The 20,064-nt window shown below is 41.7% G+C and overlaps 2 protein-coding genes across 2 annotated transcripts in view; both read right to left on the reverse strand.

The window, feature by feature from the left end:
• Positions 1-542: 542 nt before the first annotated feature.
• kcmf1 (potassium channel modulatory factor 1) lies at positions 543-10,251 on the reverse strand. Its single transcript, XM_086151936.1, has 7 exons — positions 10,069-10,251; positions 6,699-6,866; positions 6,375-6,514; positions 4,238-4,339; positions 3,929-4,112; positions 1,903-2,197; positions 543-1,378 (listed from the first exon to the last, which is right to left on the reverse strand). Exons 1-7 carry the CDS (start codon positions 10,082-10,084, stop codon positions 1,114-1,116), a joined length of 1,170 nt encoding a protein of 389 aa, XP_086008062.1. The 5' UTR covers positions 10,085-10,251; the 3' UTR covers positions 543-1,113.
• A 1,860-nt stretch (positions 10,252-12,111) lies between these two features.
• itga1 (integrin, alpha 1) overlaps positions 12,112-20,064 on the reverse strand; it is a 59,331-nt gene continuing 51,378 nt past the window's right edge. Inside the window, exons 21-30 of the mRNA XM_086151939.1 lie at positions 19,980-20,057; positions 19,826-19,902; positions 19,607-19,696; positions 18,046-18,148; positions 17,815-17,931; positions 17,648-17,740; positions 16,946-17,050; positions 16,763-16,858; positions 16,278-16,391; positions 12,112-15,503 (exon numbers count right to left, since the gene is read on the reverse strand). Of these exons, the coding sequence (XP_086008065.1) occupies positions 15,447-15,503; positions 16,278-16,391; positions 16,763-16,858; positions 16,946-17,050; positions 17,648-17,740; positions 17,815-17,931; positions 18,046-18,148; positions 19,607-19,696; positions 19,826-19,902; positions 19,980-20,057 (930 nt within the window). The 3' untranslated portion in view covers positions 12,112-15,446. The remainder of the gene's footprint in view (positions 15,504-16,277; positions 16,392-16,762; positions 16,859-16,945; positions 17,051-17,647; positions 17,741-17,814; positions 17,932-18,045; positions 18,149-19,606; positions 19,697-19,825; positions 19,903-19,979; positions 20,058-20,064) is intronic.

Here is a 20,064-nt window from a genome sequence, read left to right on the forward strand (position 1 = left end):
GTGCTATTCTTAGCAGGGAAAATAAGGATGTCTTCTCTCTCTCGCGAAACAAAACAAAAACAAACCCGAACGAATGAAAGCGCAGAGTGAAAAGTCTCAAACCCCTGTTCCCGGCAAAGTAGCCGGTCTGAGAGGTTTGTGCAGAAGAGACGGTGAATCAGGCGTCTGTTAATCGTAAAGAGTAAGGCGTCTACACAGCTCGTCACTAAACATCTAGGAAAAACCAAAAAAAAAAAAAAAAACAACCTCCTCTGTGCCTCGTTCGAATAAATCGCAACTAAAAAAAAAACGTCGGGAGCCGAGATTTTCTTCATTCCGTATCTGAGAACGGCCTTGTAAAATAAATGTAAAAATTGTTAGCGATGAATTTCGGTTTTTTTTTTTTTTTTTTTGTCATCTAATCTATCTGCGTTAACTTAAGCGTGTTGGAAACAACCATTTAAAACCAGTTGAAAACTTTGGGATCTTTTAAAAAGTCTTTTTAATGACAAAGTCATTAAAAGTCATGCACGCTGCAAATAACTGCATGCAGTAGTTATGGTAACCCATCCAAGCACTTTTTATTAATTAATAGTCATGAACACACACAGCAGCTTCATCAGAGGAGCCGACGTCCTCTTGACTTCAGAATGTGGAGTATTTATACGGAGAGCCGTTTGCGTGTCACAGGAAGCAAAGGTCTGCCACGGCTGCCTGTAACATCTCACTGATAAAGAAAAACGTTATGTGGATTGATTATCAACTTCATATATATTTTATATATATTTATATATTTCTCTTCTCTCGCTCTCTCTCTCTCTCTCTCGCTCGCTCTGTCGCACGTTTAACCCACTTGCTCTCATTTATTTATTATTATTATTATTATTATTTTTTTTCCTTTTTTTTTTTTACAATGTAACAAAAGTGGTGACGGGCCTGAAATTACAATCACCGAAAAAGAAACCGGGGTTTCGGGGGGAGGGGAGCGGAAGGGGGGGGGGGGGGAGGGGGGGGGGGGGAGAGGTGGATGGAGACGGGAGGGTCGAGGCCGGGGAAACGGGAGGGGAGGCGTCTGCTGCCGCCCGTCACTGACAGTTGCAGCAAAGAGGACACAGTCTGCTCGATGCCCGGACATCAAAGAGGAGGCGGCGGAGGCTCCTTTCCCGTAGAGCTGCTCTCTCGGAGCTGGAGGTTCTCCAGCGCCACATCTAAAGGCATGACATCCACGCAGCCCATGGCTCCGAAGTCGGCGAAGTCTCGGCGTTCGTCCTCGTCGGAAGAGGAGCTCTCTTCGTGCATCAGCGTGGACAGGAGAAGCTCCTGGACGAACAGGCTGCGGTCGGCTCGCTCTCCTTCTAGATACTGACGCTCCGCTTCCGACATCTTAGGTTCGTTCAACCTAAAAACAAAAAAAAAAAATTTCATAAAATCAAAAATACGACACACACACATCAATCTTTGTAGTTACAGTTAACAGAATTCATATTGTATTGTATTTCTTATTCTTCCTCCTTTCTACTATTATCTGCGATGTTATGTTATGTTTTTTACTTGAAACTCAGGCACAACAATTTCCTTCAGGATAAATAAAGTTGTTCTCATCTCATCTCTCACCTCATATCCATCTCCTCCTTCCACTAATGTTTTTTTTTTAATTTTCATTCAGGCGTACTAGAAAATGTTCCCGCTAAGCCGCACGTTTAGGCAATCGCACACTTCTCCCGCAAAGCTGAACTGTAAATAAATTAAAACACATTTATTTTATTTTTTACAGTTCAGCTTGGAATTTTATTTGCTAGCAGCTTAGTAGTTCTGGTGTTCCTCTGGTGTTCCTCCCCGGCATCTTGGCATAACAACAATTATTTAAGGATTTTTGTTTTGTTTTTTTTTTTAAAAAAAGAGGCCGATCCTGGATGCACTCACCGTGCTAATAGAAACTGTGAGCTATGAGACGAGGACGAGGGGTTGCTGTCTCCCGTGGCGGCGGCGTTGGCCGAGGCGGCGCTGGGCGGAGGGATGGCGGTGCCGGTGTTGCCAGGGTTGTTGCCGCGTCGCGTGGCGTGGCGGCCCGTCTCCACTTGCTGCCGCGCGGCCTGGGCTTGCTGCCGCTCCAACTGCAGCTGCATCTGGAGCTGCTGGAGCTGCGAGGCCGAAGGCCCCGACGAGTTGATTTGACCCCCCGCCGCGCGCCGCACACCTGATAGCTGAGACAACAACTCTGCAGGACACACACACACACACACACACAGAAAGCAGGCCTCGATGTTGACTGATTCACAATAAGTCACGATTTCAACAGATTCCTCGGAAGGGGACCGGACAGCACGGGGGTTTCAGGAGACGTGACAAAAGGTTTTCGTTTGATTTGAGAAACTAATCGATGACCTCGGTGATTCATCAAAAACGCCGCCGGTACTTTGGGCTATTGGATTGGATCGCGGTTATCTAATCGGAGTAAATAATCATTTTGCTTTATGTTAAAGTGGACACGCACGTATTGATCGTAGAACCATTGCCTTTAGTAAAAGTTGACACCCAACACACTCATTATAAAGACATTGTCAACTAATCATGACAAAGGAAAATTGCGCTAAATGGAAATTTCCATCAGCTTCTCATCAAATCTAAAACAAATAAAAATTACAGATAGAAAGCAGTTTTATGACAATATCAATAAATAGATTAAACGCATAAGGAGTGAAAGCTAGAGCTCAGTTGTAAACAGAAATAAAAAAAAGATCTGCAATATCCCACCTGTGCGAAAGAAATCCTTAAATAATGGATACTGAATTTCTGGACGGCCAATTTGTTTATCAAACAGGATTGAGAAATACAAAAATTGGACCCCTCTTTGTATTTGTATGTATTTCACTGTTATTTCTGCCGAGCGTCATGCTTAAATATTTCTGCTCGCTCGAAGCTTAAGCAACATTTCTCGAGCAATATCCCCCAAATGAAATATTTACAGAATTTTCTCAAATAAAAAGCTGGGTCGTGTTGTAGCGGTGGAAGCGCTGGGGGAGGGGCGGGGTGACACAAGCGTTTCCAAAATAACTAGCCGGACGGAAATTGAATAAAAGAAGAAGGGAAAGACGGGAGACAGGATTCACGGTGGGCGGGATGGGAAATAGATGTATGGAGCTTTTTAGGGTTGCCCATCTCGGGAAAATAAAGAGCAAATTACAAAATAATCCGAAGACTATGAGGGAATAAGTTACGACAACCCTTGGTGCAAAACCTCAATATCTGAGTAAAAACAGCCATCAACTTTTTGATTTGAAAAAAAAAAAAGTCTTAAAACAATGACACCTATTTAGCAAATATTACAGAGTCCTCTTCCTGCAAACTATAGCGAAACAACTTGTCGTCCGTATTTCGTCCCAGAAATCCAGACGTGCAGAAGAAGACCATTATGTAAAGCTGAATCAAAGGAAAACATCGCGGCGGTGAGCGAACACACCCTTTGCAACCACCCTGCGGTCTTTGCCGCGGTAGAGTCGTCCATTAATTCCTCAGAGAAAGCGTCACTGCCTGCAGCTTCAGTGTTCTCAGCAAATACTGTTAATCGCTACAGTATCGGAATATGTACGGGCTGCCCGATACTTGGATGAAAACACGCTGAACCGCGAGGTCTTCGTCAATATCCAGGTCAAAGGGGACAGTCCATTTTATTAAGAGGGAAATTTCAGAATGAATGTAAACATTGAATTCCGGACCTTTACTCGTCTTTGACGATTCCTCGCAGACGTAACCGCTTTTTAGCATCTAAATTTATTGTTATTCGCATATTTCTGGTGCAAATTCACTGGTTGGATGGGGTGCGAGGGGGGGAGTTCCTCGCTATTCGACTTTGATATTTTAGCGAATGAGCAGCGGCTAAATTCTTCTCATTTCTCCCTGACGGCGCTGCGGGCAGTCAAGAATTTATCAACGCAGCCCCGATTCTTACCGGCGATGGGGTCCATTGCCTCTCTGTTACTGGGGGTGTAGGTCGAGCTCTGTGATGAGGAGGATGAGAGTCCCCCCGTGGAGCCACTGGTAAAGTGCATATTCGTCCTTCGTGCTCTGGGACCTCCGAGTCCTCGTCCGGGGTGAAACATCCTACGTACGTGCCGAACGCTGCTGGACTCGTCTTGAACAGGGGCTGTTAAGGATCTATGGAGTGATCTGCCGGGGAGCAACAATGTCATCTTCTCGCGAGCGTTTCAATGTCACACCTGCACGCCGTCTAAAAGATGCAAAGCTTTGGAAAGGATATTAAATCTCTTGGAGCTCTGTGTTCGAGTGTGAGGTGGGCTGTGAAGTCGTCTGTGACGTGGTTGGGGTCCCCTCCTGGCAAGGCGGCACATATTGGACAGATCTGGAACCAGAGATGGCGAGAGCTTCTGAGCGTCTCCGTGCTCCAGACAATGTGGGAGTTTGCCGTCTACGCCGTCGCAGTTACAGAATCCATTTTCATACCGGTATATTTTTGCCAACGTCCAGCGTTTAAGGGGCGACGACACATTCAGCGTTTCCATTCTGGATTTAGATCATGTTCCTCTCGGAGGAAGCAACGTGCAGCTCGGTCTTTGGATTGATTTTTTTTTTTTTTTTTTTTTTTTAAATATAATTGAGTGATCTACTGATCATTTAGTGATGAGTAGATCATTGTTGTTTATGCAACAATATCAGCATACTTAGTCCCATTTAAGCAGGAGACCCTGTTAAGCACGTGATCAAACGATCAGAACAGAAACAACAAACTCTAAATCACTCGCCCTTTGGATGCGCATACACACACACACACACACACACACACACACACACACACACACACACACAAAATGATCAGAAATAACAAAACGGTGGTGCACGACACAGCATTCTTCTCCTCTAAATACTTAGCCGGCGTGCCCGTGGACGGCTGGTTCAGACAATTACCGAGCTGTTCTACAAAGTGGAGCTATATTTTGTGAACAGTTGTCTTTTTCGTTTTAATTTTTAGGAACAAATTGGTTTGAGGCTGGCAGCCACAGATAGTGCGGGGACGTGATTAAGGATTGTGTGATGAATATCCTTTTGCTGGTTTTGGTCTATTCATGGGAATTGACGAATATGATGAAAATATAAATTAATGCTAGTTTTATCTCGCAAAGTCCGCTCGCTGTTACACAACACCACTCTGCAGCAATCCATTACAAACAGACAACAATGGAACTTAGAGGAACGCAATGACTATATTTGAACACAAATAATGGTAATTGGATCAACCTGTTGACCAAACCGATAAGGTGGTTAGTTAGTTTTTAAGTCAAATACTGATCTTTTGACAGATATAGTGCAGGAGCATACTTGCTTGAGGATATACGCTGAAATTAAAAAACTTCACATCGTTTATGATTTGGTTCCTAAAGAGCAAATATTCCTTCCTATCAGGAACCCAAAAGTCTGTACATAACAAGATAATGCAAATTTGACGAAGAATACTTGCCTCTGAAATTTAGTGTAAGTTGTGTTAACTACCCAAAAGACACCTTTTTCAAATGCTGAAGTGAATAAACCGCTGGTCTTGAGGGCAAGCATTAAAATGTAAAGTCAGACCAATATCGCCTCAACCGTTGCCATCAAATTTTAAGGCCTCTGCTGAAAAGCCCTGTGTCGTTCTCGTGTTCTTATTCTTCACAGCAAGTTGTTGCAGCAAGAGGTGCATTCATAACTTTTGACTGATCTGCCAAAGCATGAAAATTGGGAAGAAAATGTACAGGCCACTTAAAAAAAACACAAGTGGCATTCTGGCTTTTCGTTATTTTATCGCGGCAAAGATCTCAGAGCGCCGGTGTTGTCACCTAATGGTAAATTGTTTGTTTGTTTAGCAACACCAAATGACATCGCTTTATGCAGGCAAAAAATACCAGCCAGTCTATCAACGTAGGAGAATTCTACTTCTCGATATCGTGTTGCGGGCTTCGCTGAAATTTCTGCTATTGGTCAGGCTTCCAAACAAGGGCCTCTTGTTTCCCTGCATTGCCATGACTGTAGCTGCTACTTTGCAGCTCTACCTGGCCGTCAGACACACAGGTGCCAGCGCAGTCAGCAGCTGTCTGATCCACTTCCCTTCCTCACTTAACTCAGCGGACGACGATTGCGCTCAAAACAAGCGCCCTCTGACGCCAGCAACGACAGCATCGGTTAGCTTGAATTGATATGTTCCCGATAGTATTCCAAATTTTGCAACGGATAAAGTTCTCACATCCACTCATTGTCTATACCGCTTATCCTGCACTCAGGGTTGCGGTGGGGCTGATGCCAATCCCAGCTTTCACTGGGCGAAAGGCGGGGTACACCCTGGACTCGTTGCCAATCTGTCACAGAGCCGCTCGCCGTCTCGTTCGGAAAACGCGTGGAATACTCACCACCTCTGTGGAAGTCTCTGCATGCTCTGAGGTAACATGCTCCTGAAGAGATGTCTCTGTGAAGCCCATCTTTCCACAATAAGGACATGTGAATGACTGGGGTTGCTCTACTGAAAAGGTGTCACCTCCGTAATACAAGTCTGCGGGAACAGAGGAAACAGGAAATCCATTACTGTTTGCTGATCCCTACTTCAATGATTAATGTAAATAGTATCCAGACAAATTTTGCCTGAATAACTCACTCATCTCAATAAAGTATGCAATGATGAATTCTACAGGCAGGAGGAGTTGGTCCTACCATCTGGCTTTCAGTCAAGTCCTTACCATAGTCTACCCTGGTTAATATACACTGCATGGGGTGCTCTGTAGTATGTCTTGTTGTTGTGGCTCCACTCTCGTAGCACGATGCGCACAAGTCGTAGTCGTAGCAAATTAAACACTTGAACCGCCTTCCTCTAAAGTTTCCTTTTAAACATGCATCGCAGCTCACACCTGCCAAAAACAAGAGTGTTAAGTCAAACATAGGGAACTGACAATAAAGTTACAAATTCCTTATAACTGCGCGCCGAGGCTGACTGGAAGAAAGCAATTTCTATCTGCGGGTCGGTCTCGCTTTCATGAGCGTGTGTTTTGGAGTGGCACCAAGCCACAAGTGCCAGCAATGAACAACTCTAGCATTCCAGAGTTGCCTTCCTTTCAAAGGCATCACACAAACAAGCAGTTGATTTTTTTTTTTTTTTTCCCATTACAGACTTTGTGACTCGCCCATAGGACAGTTCAAACATTTTTAAAGGCCATATGAAACACAAGTCATAGTGCTGTTTTTTTTTTTTTTTTTCTTCCACAAATATATGTCCGCCAGAAACACAGCACTACGGGGCGGTCGGGGGGGGGGGGGGGGGGGGGCTTGCTGCTGACATTGCCTTGCTGTTTTACAGCAGACAATATTGTGACCAAACATAAAGGGACCACCACTGTCTAGTTTATGGCTCCTGTGTACCGTCTGAAAAAGGCACGGTGGTTCGGAAGGCGGGGGATGCATTAAACTTCGATAAAACCTTTTAATTCGATGACATATTTTTTAAAGACCCGAGTGCAGGATGAGTCATTGAATATTTTGACAGCCAGTATGAGAAAAGATGATGAATTTACTGTAAATAATAAACAGGTGCAACATGATGAATTACTATCTAAAACACATAAGTATCAAGGCTGAGAATTTTTTTCAACCATTATATGAGGGCCTTTCAGATAGAGATGTACATAACGGGTGCAGGAACTGGATAAGGACAAACAAAGGCGTCCGATAAGGTTTCATTCGAAAAAAAATTACACGTTACAACCTACAAAGTCAGAAATCACAGTCCCGAATGAGCGGACTGTGGACGAGCACCAGGCCTGTACCCAGTTTGATCCAGCATGTAAAACATTGTATCAGCATTTTCTAGCACAGTGCCTTACGCCAAAAAAACGTAAAGGCACAAACATGGCATACAATTATTTCACAATAGACCTGCTTCCATTGATCGGTGTGAAAATCTAAGTCTTATCTCGATACTCGAAACCAGGGATCATTTCACTGACCCTGCTGCACAACGTAGGAAGATGATGCAGCTCCTCCCATCGATCTCATACTCATTCTCACGCTTAACATGTGCCTGTTTGTTTTTGTTTATAGTGGATCTGAGACACAGTGACGGACATGAATATCATATAAGTAGGCCCTTTGTTGATATCTATATATGTACATCTCTACATATACTCAAGCGCTGACGAGGTGGGGAAAAATCAGACATCAGCTAATCTCAGCTGTGTCGTCATACGGGTTCAGCGTGGAAGTGAGAAGTTTGATAATCAGTCGAAAGTGTGTATCAAATCTTACACTGACTTGTCAAACCAAAAGAGTGGACAAAATAGTGTGCGGAATTTGTAAGCAGATTACGCTATCATAATTCTCACAATTTCTTTGGTTTTTCATACCACAACAAGCTGATACTTAAAGATAATGATGTTTAAACCAGCTCGTTTTTTTTCTAAATCTTGTCTACTAGGCACAAATTTAGTTGAACTATTTTTAAAAGGAGTTTGACCGGCTGAACAGAGCTGGTAATGCTGAATTATTAATCTACTGACAAATCTTAAAATCGAGTTATCCTCTTGTTATCTCCTCTTCCTTTTGTTGGCATATTACATCTTTTAAGAGTTTTCGTCCGGTCTACGAAACTATACCTAACTTTCTTCAAAATCGCATTTGTCGTCGAGCCTGTGCACACAACCTAACTCTTACATGTGATATACCAAAGTACACATTTAATTTTTCTTATGTTTTGGACAAGAAAGTGGGGTGTAAAAATCAACAATTTCTTCCAATTTCACCGACAATTTTGAAATTTTAGAAAGAGGAAATGGCTTGATAGGTATCAGTATCAACGGAGTACATTTCTGGTGCAATATTGCCAAGGTCAATGTCAAAGTACACTCCGTTTATCAGAATGTCAAAGATTATCTGGTCTCTCCGTGTGCCCACCACTTTCTGCCAGGGATCATTCACTCATCTCACTCGACAATCAAGTCCAGTCTAGCTGTACCTTACGTGAGAATGACTCATTTACCAATCCCCAAATCTAATTTGAGACTAATTCGGCGTTTGCTACAACCGTTTCGAAAGAAAATATCCGCAAAGGTGACTAAGGTAACCCGCGGCATGAGAAAAACAAATCAGCTGCCAATACTCAACAATTAGATCTATGGGTTGAACGGGGCTTTGGTTGCACCTCAGCAACTTTTCAACAGCATTACGAGTTAATGGGTGCCCTCTGCCCGCACATTACGACTAAAAGCGGGTGAACAAAAAGATTGCCGGTACTTGACAATCTTTAAAACCAGTTGGTCCACTTTGTGTAATAAATCTGCGAGACAAGCTCCTTCTTTGTCCAATTCCAAACAAGTTGCAGGAGTATTCCCCTTTCTCTTTTTAGTGGCACCCACGAAAGACACATTGCCAACTGTGGAGACATTACAACAGAATAACCTACCAGTTGGCCTAACAGTGCTCAAGCTGTGTACTTTTTGAAGAGAGCGATTTTTACACTTGGTTTTAAATCTGGTTCGCGGTTTTAACACACCGATTCCACGGTCGGAGTTTGAGGCCTCAGACTTTGTGTCTTCTTGATGACAGTGCATTCGCCAACAGTAGGTAATGTGACAACACGGGACAGTATGGCGCTAACATTAGAGCAAATGGCTATCTTAAGAGATAGCTGACGTTTTAGCAAGCGATCCGATCTCTTTTTCATACGACATTGTTATGCATACCTAGAACGCTATAAACGCCGGCGACAGGAACGTTGAGGTGCAGCCAACACTGACCACCCCTAGCATACAGTAAGTTAGCCGACTCGCTAACCCAGCTAACGCAAGGTAACGCAGTACCTAGCAACGGCTAACTGCTAAGCACCGCTATGTTGCCGTATCATTGCGATAAGGTTGAGTCTTTGGCAGTTCGCCCCGAAATACTACACCTCGGCTTAGTGTGAAATACTAACACCAGTTGTGTATTTGTTGGCAGAAGCTTGGAAACAGGCTGCGAAAAGCACACATGCCCCCTGACTTGAATTGAAATTAGCACAGCTAGCTAAGGAGCTAGCCGCTCAGGTAATGTAGCCACCGAGCACAGCGCTGTTTATCAACTCACCCTCATGTCGGGACATCCTACAAACAGCGGCACAGCCCCTCCTCGGGCTCCCCGGTGCGTTAAACGGGGGGCGAAACAGTTTTTTTCAATGCTAAACTAAAAAAAAACCGTCACCCTCGCCTCTTTTTCGAGCAAGATGGAGCCCCTGGCAGCTTACAGTTTGTTCTGCTTCCCCTCCCAGTCACTTATCGCACAGTGCTGCGGGTGAACACTAGGCGGCGCCCGTGGCGTGAAAACCCCCCTCCCCGGATCCCGGCGGCTCCGTCCGCGGCTTCTCCCCGCCGGTGTCGCGTCTCAACCCACACGGTGATGCATGACAGCGAAAACACCCTCAGCACTCAAAATTGTGATCATTTCCATTGATATGTGCAATAACACATGCAAAATCCGCCCACGTTTCCTGCAGGCAGGGTCGCGGGGATGCCGGAGCCTATCCCGGTTGTCAGCCCCCGACCGGTTGCCAGTCGATCACAGGGCTGCATATTGATCAACTCATTCACATATTTAGGGGAATTTTACCAATTGCATATTTTGGGACTGAGGGAGGAAACCAGGGAATTCAGAGTAAACCCACGCAGACGCGAGAGGAACATGCAAACTCCCTACAAGCTGACCTGGACGCCCAAGTTCCTTAATATCGTTCGATAAATGAGGTGTAACGTATGAGTAAACGTTTAGAGATGCGGGTGTTTTAATCAAATATACTGCAACAGTTAGTTTGCCAATATGTTTTTATACCGTACATGTTGACAGGTATGAAGATGAGGAGGTCCACTTTGGGAGTGACCAGGATGGATAGGATCAGGAATTAGTCCATCAGAGGAATAACACATGTTAGATGTTTTGGAGAGAAGGTCGGAGAAGCCAGACTGAGATGGTTGGGTCATGTACAGAGGAGTGAATATGGAGGGATGCTGGAATTGAAGCTGCCATGTAGGAGGTCTAGGGAGAGAGGATATGAAGAAGAAAGAGGAGGATACAGAGAATGGGTTAGATCGAGAAGGTTGATTCGCTGTTTCGACCCCTGAAGGAAAAAGCCCAAGGGAGAAGAAGAAGACCGTACATGTTGAGTGGTTTTATGTTTGCAGATGACATTGTGATCTATAGCAAGAGCAGGGAATAGGTTGAGGATCATCCAGAGAGGTGGAGGTACGCTCTGAATAGGAGAGGAATGAAATTTAGTCGCAGCAAGACAGGATATATGTGTGTGAATGAGAGGAACCCTGGTGGAACGGTGAGACTACAGGGAGTGGAGATTATCAGGAAAGGTGTACAAGACAGTGGTGAGACCAGCGATCCTGTATGGCCTAGAAACAGTGACAATGATGAAAAGACAGGAGGCAGAGCTCGAAGTTGCAGAGATGAAGATGCTGAAGTTCTCTTTGGATGAATAGGATCAGGAATGAGTCCATCAGAGGAACAACACGTGTTAGATGTTTTGGAGAGAAGGTCGGAGAAGCCAGACTGAGATGGTTGGGTCATGTCAAAGGGGGGATAGTGAATATATTGGTAGACGGATGCTGGAATTGGAGGTCTAGAGGAAGACCAAAGAGAAGATTTATGGACGTAGTGAGAGAAGATATGAAGTTAGTTGGTTTGACAGAGGAGGAAACAGACAATAGGGTTAGATGGAGAAGGTCGATTCGCTGTGACGACCCCTGAAGGGAAAAGCCGGAAGGAGAAGAGAAAGAAGAAGATATGTTGAGGGGTGTTTGTCCTAGGAATCAGGGATCGCTCCCATGACTTGTTTTGTTTTCTATTTTCCTCGCTATCACAGGTCTAAGGACCGAGCTGGTTTTGATTTCCAAATAGTACAATATGGATGAATAAAGACAGAAAACAAAAACTTGAAGTCTGTGATGTAAGTAAAAACAGGTAAGATTAATCACGGTTATAATCTCTACCTGGTGACCAGATGAACAGTCAGACAGTGGCCCTATCTTGGTTCAATCGATAGAAATCGACATATATTTTCTTCCTCAAAAAAAGTTGTTATTCCATGATAAGTTAGTCATATGAACACAAAAAAGGAGGAGGGAGCAATTCTTTGTAAAAAGTCTTTATTTTCTAAACAGAAGACTCCGTATCTTTTTGTGCTGATGAGGAAGCATACAGCCTGACAAACCAGTGCATTACAATGAAAACTTCACAGCAGTATCGAAGGCTGGGTTGAAGCTAACAACAAGCCCTTCAAGCCCACTCTCTCCTTTTTTTTTTTTTCTAAGTTTAGTTTTTGGTTTAGTTTATTTGTGATGCCACATCACATCTTCGTATGCAAGCAGATAAACTTCATCTCGGTGCTTGATCCTGATAAAGCCACAGAATCTCAAATATGACGGTTACACATTCAGTACATAAAAATGTGTGTTTAATATGAAACGTGGAGAGTGAGCGCTACGAAGCGTGGCTTCATTAATATAATTTCTCTCTCGGCGTTTTCCTCAGCTTTATCGTACGTCGGCAAAGGAAAACAATGAGAAAGAGGAAAAAACTCGGTCGTTACCAACACGTAATATAGACCCAGATTCCGGATTTGATGCAGATATTTGGGTTGAAAAAAAAATCTGATTGCAATAAAGCGGTTGACATTTGAGCCCCATCGAAATGTTATCGTTGCAGCGCTAAGTTCATTGCATGACGCTATTGTATAGTCTTAAACAAGCAGCTGCAACGGCTGTCGTTTTAAATTCAGACAGAGGCCGTACGGCGGAACGCTTCATTTGAAAATGACAATCAAGTTGACATTGAAAATCCAAAAATTGGACTCAAAACCAACCAAATATGAAGGTTGAAAGAAATCAATGTATTATATTTGTGATAGTTAGCACTTGGGGTTTTGGAAGACCTTGAGTTTTGGTTAGTTACAAACAGAAAACACAATATCAACATCGGCTGTTGTTAATATTATTCTGGACCATATGTTTGACATTAGTCTCCCCAACTGCGGCATCAAATCATTCAGACAAATATAAACAATATGGGTGTCCAGCCGGGTGCCTGCTGGGATTATATAACAAACTGATCAGATATTTCAAATATAAAACATCGATTTTTACAGTTTTACTATTGGCCAAGATATACGCTTGTACTGAGACATCCATACAGTAAAAACAGCCCATAAACTCAATGACTGTCCGACTCTAGTAAAAATACAATCTCTTGACAATCTGCAGAGCTGTGGCACACCTCAAAAAATTAAAAAAGGCGGTAATCCTAAAGGACTAGGTTTGCAAGGTACAGCATAAGGGGTCATATTGAGCTGATTATTAGCTCATACTTTGTTCACCATTCGAACCATCTACCGCTGAACCCCGAGCGACAGGGAGACACACCTATCTACATTTGAGCCCATTTTACTCTTTATATTTTTTGATTAAAAAGATTGAAATTACATGGAAGAATAACAAAATACTTTGTCGTACAGACTTGAGTCATCACTTGCAATCAAATTAATACAAATATTTATGAAACCAAAGTAGTGGATATAAACCCTTGTAATGTTGGTACAGAATACATAAACTTCATATTCTACTCAAAATATGACAAATTATTTACATATTTGCATCTGCTTTTCCACTGCGAAAGGCCAAATAATTGCTTTTCCGTCAAACGTTTCCGTCACCATTCACGATACAAGTAGAACCTGAGCAAAAGTATGGCTGCTTGTAACAAAAAAAGGTAAGAGTTTAGGATAACATCTCTTAAATTACATGAATTATTGCAAAAAAAAAAATATGTACATTTTTAAAGCCTTATATTTTTCAGCTTTTATTATATTTACAGTACAATCAAAGGGTATGATTTCAAAGATGCAGCTCACTATCCCTTTGGAACAAAAGGCGACTTAAAATACAATCATTGGCATTTAGGCAGTTTACCCCTCCCGAACTACATTATGATTTCTGAAGAGATTTCACTGCTACGTGATTCAGATGTAGAGAAATGCCGTCCGCACTGTTTTCCAGACAAGGCAAATATTTTGACAGTTTTCTCAAAAATCAGCGTGAACCATGGCAAGTCGAATGGCAACCATACAGGATTAAGGCAAAGTATTGTTTTGCCTCTTTATTTCATTTGTGGTAAACTGTCCCTTTAATACTATGACACGGTTTTATTGGTTTTTGGTGAGTTGCTTAATTCGGATGGAAAATTACACAGCGCCTTTGTTTTTACCGGAACAAGTCTCGCATTTAGAACAGTGTATTTAGCCAACATCGTGGAAAGTAAAATGTGCCGTGTTCTATTGCTAAAACTCAATGACAAACTGCTAAAAGATACAGTGTTTCCTCAAGAAATATTTATGCAAATAAGCTTTTTTTTTAACACAAGCGTGTATAGACAGACAGACGGGCCACTCTGACAACGCGCAGAGGTCACATACCGCGCGATCGGACCTTTGGACACGGCGGTGACGTGAGCGTGTGGAGTGACTTGGGTGACTTTGGATTGTTTTACTGCAAAAAACCTGAGTACTTTTTTCCGTTAAAGCTGGAGTCGCATATCTCTGAAGGTTTTTTTTTTTTTTTAAACTACTTTATGTGAAGACACCGGGCACGTGCTTTGCCAACAAACGCTTGATCAGCGATGGTGTGTTCCACCATTTCGGCTGCAAAGCAGAACGTCTGGGAAGAATAGCGCTTGGAAATGTTTTACCGTACAATACAGTGAGTGTTAGAAAGTAACGTATCGTTACTTCCTTTTTGAACAGACTGTCCGAATTGCCCAGCCTCTCCTCACGAAAGAATTCCCGAGAATTCCTTAAACGGAAAGTAAAACACAAAAATTCAATTTGATGAAATTCAATATGACAAAATGCCCACAATGCAAGTCCGGTATTCCTTCCCTGCACTGCAGAACCTCTCCTCGCCTCAGTCTCCAGATGTTCAGGGGTTGAAGTCAGATTTAGGCGCAAATCACAGAGGCTGAGGTTAACGGAAAAAAAAAAAAAAAAGAACCAGAAATGCAGTTCCCTTCCAGCAGGCACCGCCCTGCCCTGCACAGCAGGTCATGTGATGGCGAGCCCCTGGCGCCAAACGTTCGCTGGCTCCCTTACGGTTTTTCATACTTTCGCTATTCATATGAATTCACATAAATCATTTCACGGACCGAATGGAATCGCCCCCCGATGTTTAAACCTGTCAAACACAATTCTGAAAAGCAGCGAAAGGACCAGGGTGAGACATCGTGCGCAAACATTATTCGAACAGAAACGGTAACATAGGTAGTCACGTGTTGTAGCACTGAGGTGGCTGTGGGTCTTTTTGGCGTCTCCACTGTGTCCGACTCTCTGTTTAAAAGTCCGTCCGTCACTCGGCGTGACCTGGTGGCTCCTGAAGCAGTCAATCACAGAGCTAATTGCTGCCGGTGGTCTGAATCACTCAGTCCATCATTTCGTCCTTCGAGTATTCCCTCGATTTTCTCTTAAAGAAACCCATCTGGAGGAGCAGAAACATCAGTTTCAGATATGCCAGGCCCCCCAAAAAATTCCATCAAATTATACCAAATACTTTTCTATCTGCCAGTTAAAGGAAACCAAAGAAATATCTAGGCATAGATGTTCAGATGGCAACAATATATTATGTAAAATACTTTAAAAACTGGCCAAGAATGTTAATACATATGGACTTTTTACATGTAAAATACATGATAAATTGTTGAATTGTTAGAAAGTAGGGTAGACTTTTTTATTACCAGAGGATTTACGAAATCAAGATAAGATAAGATAAGATAAGATAAGATAAGATAAGATAAGATAAGATAAGATAAGATATACTTTCTTTTATCACAGCAGCGTAACAATCACAGTATCAATAAATATGGGTGTATATAATCTAAATATAGATATAAATATAAATATAAATATATAGTCAATCAAAAGATAACCAAAGACATTCACAAATAAATAGACAGCAGAGTGAATGACAACAATGATAAGAATAGACAACAGAATGGGAAAAAATAATGCAAGATAGTGCTTATATTATATATAAAATTCTTATATTAATGGCAGTTATTAGATTATCTAAAATGTTAGTATGCCACAATAGCATCTAATATCTTATTTGAGAGCTACATTAAAACTAAAGTGTAAAAAAAGTTATTCTATATTACCAATCATCAACATTTGGACATGAAGTTGGACAAACATTTCTTATTATATTTGATATGTCTAAAATTATATATCATTATGTTTTCTGATAAAAAATTACCTTCCAAAGAGCAAAAATGACCAGTGCTAAGATCAGAAGTCCTATCAGGATGCTGATGATGATGATCCATAGGGGGATTCCTCCTAAGGTCTCCTTGGAAACCTGGATTTTTACCTAAACAGAATATATGCAATATAGTGTTTATGTAAAGCACAACAATTAACAAACAGGTCCAACTGTCCTAAAACATGCAGTATAAGCGAGATGGCGCAGAGGCCAAAGTAGGACCCGACTGCCGACCGCATTGATTAGCACGAGGCCTTTCCAGAGTTAATCTGATATCGAGAATGACCTCTAGTATGACAGCATTTAGAGCGCAAATGTCACTTAAGCCGGAGTAAATATGATAAACAAAACCGTCCGTCAGGATACTTTGCATTGACTTTTCTTGTACTCGATCAGGCATTATCAGTTGATTTATTGACGTTACATTTTCAAAATATCCGCATCGTTTAAGACAGTCAGTTAGATGGGAAGCCACTTACACTTCTGTGTGTGTTGGTGCTGCTCAGGACGAACAGGTTTGTGTTTTCAGTCTCCAGAGTTGCGTTCACTGTCATATAAAGGCTGGAAAATTCCGCCTGTAATATAAAAGTTTGATTGCAAGCGCATGAACGCATTCCCCCATGGATTCGAAATTCTGGATGGGTGTTTTATACTTATCTTACCTTAATAAAAGTGGGTTTCCACACTCTGAATGTGACATTTATATGACTGAGTTGGGCCTCTTGGATGGAGCATGTAAAAGACTCACATTGGATATTTTCACAACTCTGCAGAGCAAACCGAACAGGGCAGGTTTGTTTTAGTGTAAACCAGAACAGGTAAATTATAAAAATCTTCATATGTAATGAACTGCTCCTTTAAAAAATACATGACGAACAACCTGAGAAGTGGTGAAAGTGCAATTTTAATAACGCTATGCCGCAGTTCTGTCCTGTTGTATTTTTAATCTCTTAGTGGCACCAAAACTTGCTGCATCTTATTAACCTCAACCAACAAATAAGAAGTGGTCCAATTTTCTTGGAAAACTCCATGTCCACTTTTCTCTTTTTTGACAACTTTTTTGACTTTTATTTTCTCTTTTTTTGTTTAAAAAACATTGCTAACAATAAGTAAAAAAGCTATTTACAGACCCAGAAGCCGCATTGCTACCATCTGCTGTGTTGCTAACACTGAGTAAAACAGACAATATAGGAACTACATTTTTATTTTAAAAAAGGAATTCATGATTTTTATGTATTTTTTCAAATTTTAGATATATTGCACAGGCCAGATCGGAGCCCCCGGCGGGCCGATATTGGCCCGCGGGCCGTACGTTTGATACCCCCTCCTGCTGTAAAGCCAGAAAAACAATGCTCATCACCTACCACTAAGAAGTTGCTGAGAGTTTCTTTTTTTGGATTGATTTTCACATTTCTGGTGCTGAGCTGGTTGATCAAGCCTTCGATGTCACATTGAACCTGCAAAGAGACGTCCAACATGCATTAAACCTGCGAGATTAAACGCACGCGTCTTTCTGTACGTTGACATTGACCTGCGGGCTGGTGGCGAGTCGCGTCAGAAAAAGCAAGTCGTTTTTTAGAAGAGACATTCTGGGAAAGGTGACTTTTAGGTTGAGGGGTGGAGTCACCGAATCAACCACTTTCTCCACCTGTAGGCGCACAAGATGGAAAGATTATACGCATTAACCAGCATCCATAACATTGATGCAGTCGCAGATTTATGTCCGAATCATCAGACAGAATTTTTTTTCTTGAAATTCTACCTTGTAGCTGATGTTGACCTCATTTCCGATCAGCCTGGTGTCGTTTATGACACTGGGGTACTGTTCCCCTTCCTTCACCACGATGTGTTCATCCAAATGCTCCCTTGAACATTTAAAAATATCACATTCGATCACTCATTTCATATTTATTTGACAATAAAAAAAAAAAAAACAATGGAAGAGGAGCTATTGGAGCATTTTCAAAAACACCAAGGTGATTTTTTTTGTAGCCTTCACAACCATCGGTTGGTTGTCTTAGGAACGGTTTTGTCACTAAGAGCTCTAGTTTTGTATTATAACAACCTCACACAAAGATTTAACCTGACGCAAATACGCCACAAACTGTTCGCCTCCCTGGAGCGACGGCGCAGCTCACAGAACTGCGATAAATATTTCGAATTAGCATCGAATTAGCACCCAATTGAAAAGTAGCTGATCTGAAGCAGCCGTTAAAACAAAGATATCCTCTATTTATTTGCTTATTTCATTCACTTATTTAATCATTTCAAGTTTGAGTTGCGTTTTTCCGTTGAACTTTTTACTCCTCATTCGATTTAGCGTTCTTATTTGTGATTCTGCGTGATTAAATGAGTTTGATCAATTGAAAATAAATAAATAAACAATAGTAAACAGCAATGTCAATTTTTATGTCTTATGTTCTTTTTTGGTTCATTACTTCTCAGCTGTTCCGACTTTAAAAATGAATTCATTGATGGCCACTTGGGGGCAGTGGAAACACGCTTTAAACACTCGCTTCGTCTTCAAAGTGCACTTTGGTTAAAAAAATGTAGAAAGCTAAAAAAATAAACCAAAAAATAAATAGATAAATGAATAAACACATTAAACTGAAGATTCTGCTTTTGAAAAGAAGTTAGTTATAATCCGTTGTGATCCAAGAATGATCATTTGGCTTCATTTGGGACTGATTTGAATCCTTCCTTTGCGTTGTAAAGCACGGTTTGGTTGATATGATGATATAATCTCGAAGTAAATCCCTCTACACCGCAATAAGTGACACTGCCATCGGGAATCTTGACATTTCCATTTCCAAAGGAAGAAAAAGTTCTTATAGAGGATTTCAAGACAATGTAAAGACACGTCTTTTGTGCTGAAATTAAAAAATTCAAACCAGAAATGTCTGCAATTTAGAGTAGATTGCAGGTCAACGCTGGTTGATGACATGGCAGCTAATTTCCTGTTAGTGCTGTGACACTTGTTCAACTATCGTTTGAACTTTGCTGTTTTTGGGGGTTTTCAAAAAGAAAAAATCCTCTAAAACCCGAGTGGCGTTTCGGATTCGGCCGATAACCCGCGGAAAATCATCGGCGCACGTGGACGTCATTGATGATGAGCGACATTTCGCACGAAAATAATTAAAGAATAAAGAATAAAGAAGAATAAAGAATAAAGAATAAAGAATAAAGAATAAAGAATAAAGAATAAAGAATAAAGAATAAAGAATAAAGAAAATAATTGAGATAAATGTAACTTTTTTGAGATGTACCACTTTAGGGCAATGATTTTTTTTTAATTCCTAAGAGCACGGAGAAGACGCACTTACACTGAGAATAGGATTCCGACCTCGTACTTTACGGGGATGGAGATCTGCGCCGCGTTGTCATGGAGGGTCGAGCTCAGTTCGTCACTGTCACTGCGGTCAAAAAAAGATTGTACTCTTTCGATGCAGAATGTGGTAAAACTCAAATATCTCAAATTGCAGCCAGAAGCGGCTTCTTCATAAAAATGCAAATAAAAAAAAAAAAAAAATTAAAAAAATCACCTTGTCGCCGTCACGTTGATCTCAATGTTTGGATGAATGTGTTGGGAATTCACTTCAAATTTCACTTTGAAAAATTCCTGTGGATATTTAGAAAGTGCGGCGTCTTAAACAAAAACAAAGTGGATCGTATTTGTACGATTTGAAAAAAACCTACCTCTACGTTGCTCCCGAGGAAGGGATAACCGACGGCGCAGTCCACTCTCGTAAGATTCGGAGTGCAATCCATTTCCGGCTTCAAA

The sequence above is a fragment of the Fistularia commersonii genome, chromosome 9, assembly GCF_037954325.1.
Source record: "Fistularia commersonii isolate RoL2024-O1a breed Wild chromosome 9, RoL_Fcom_v1.0, whole genome shotgun sequence".
Taxonomy (NCBI): domain Eukaryota; kingdom Metazoa; phylum Chordata; class Actinopteri; order Syngnathiformes; family Fistulariidae; genus Fistularia; species Fistularia commersonii.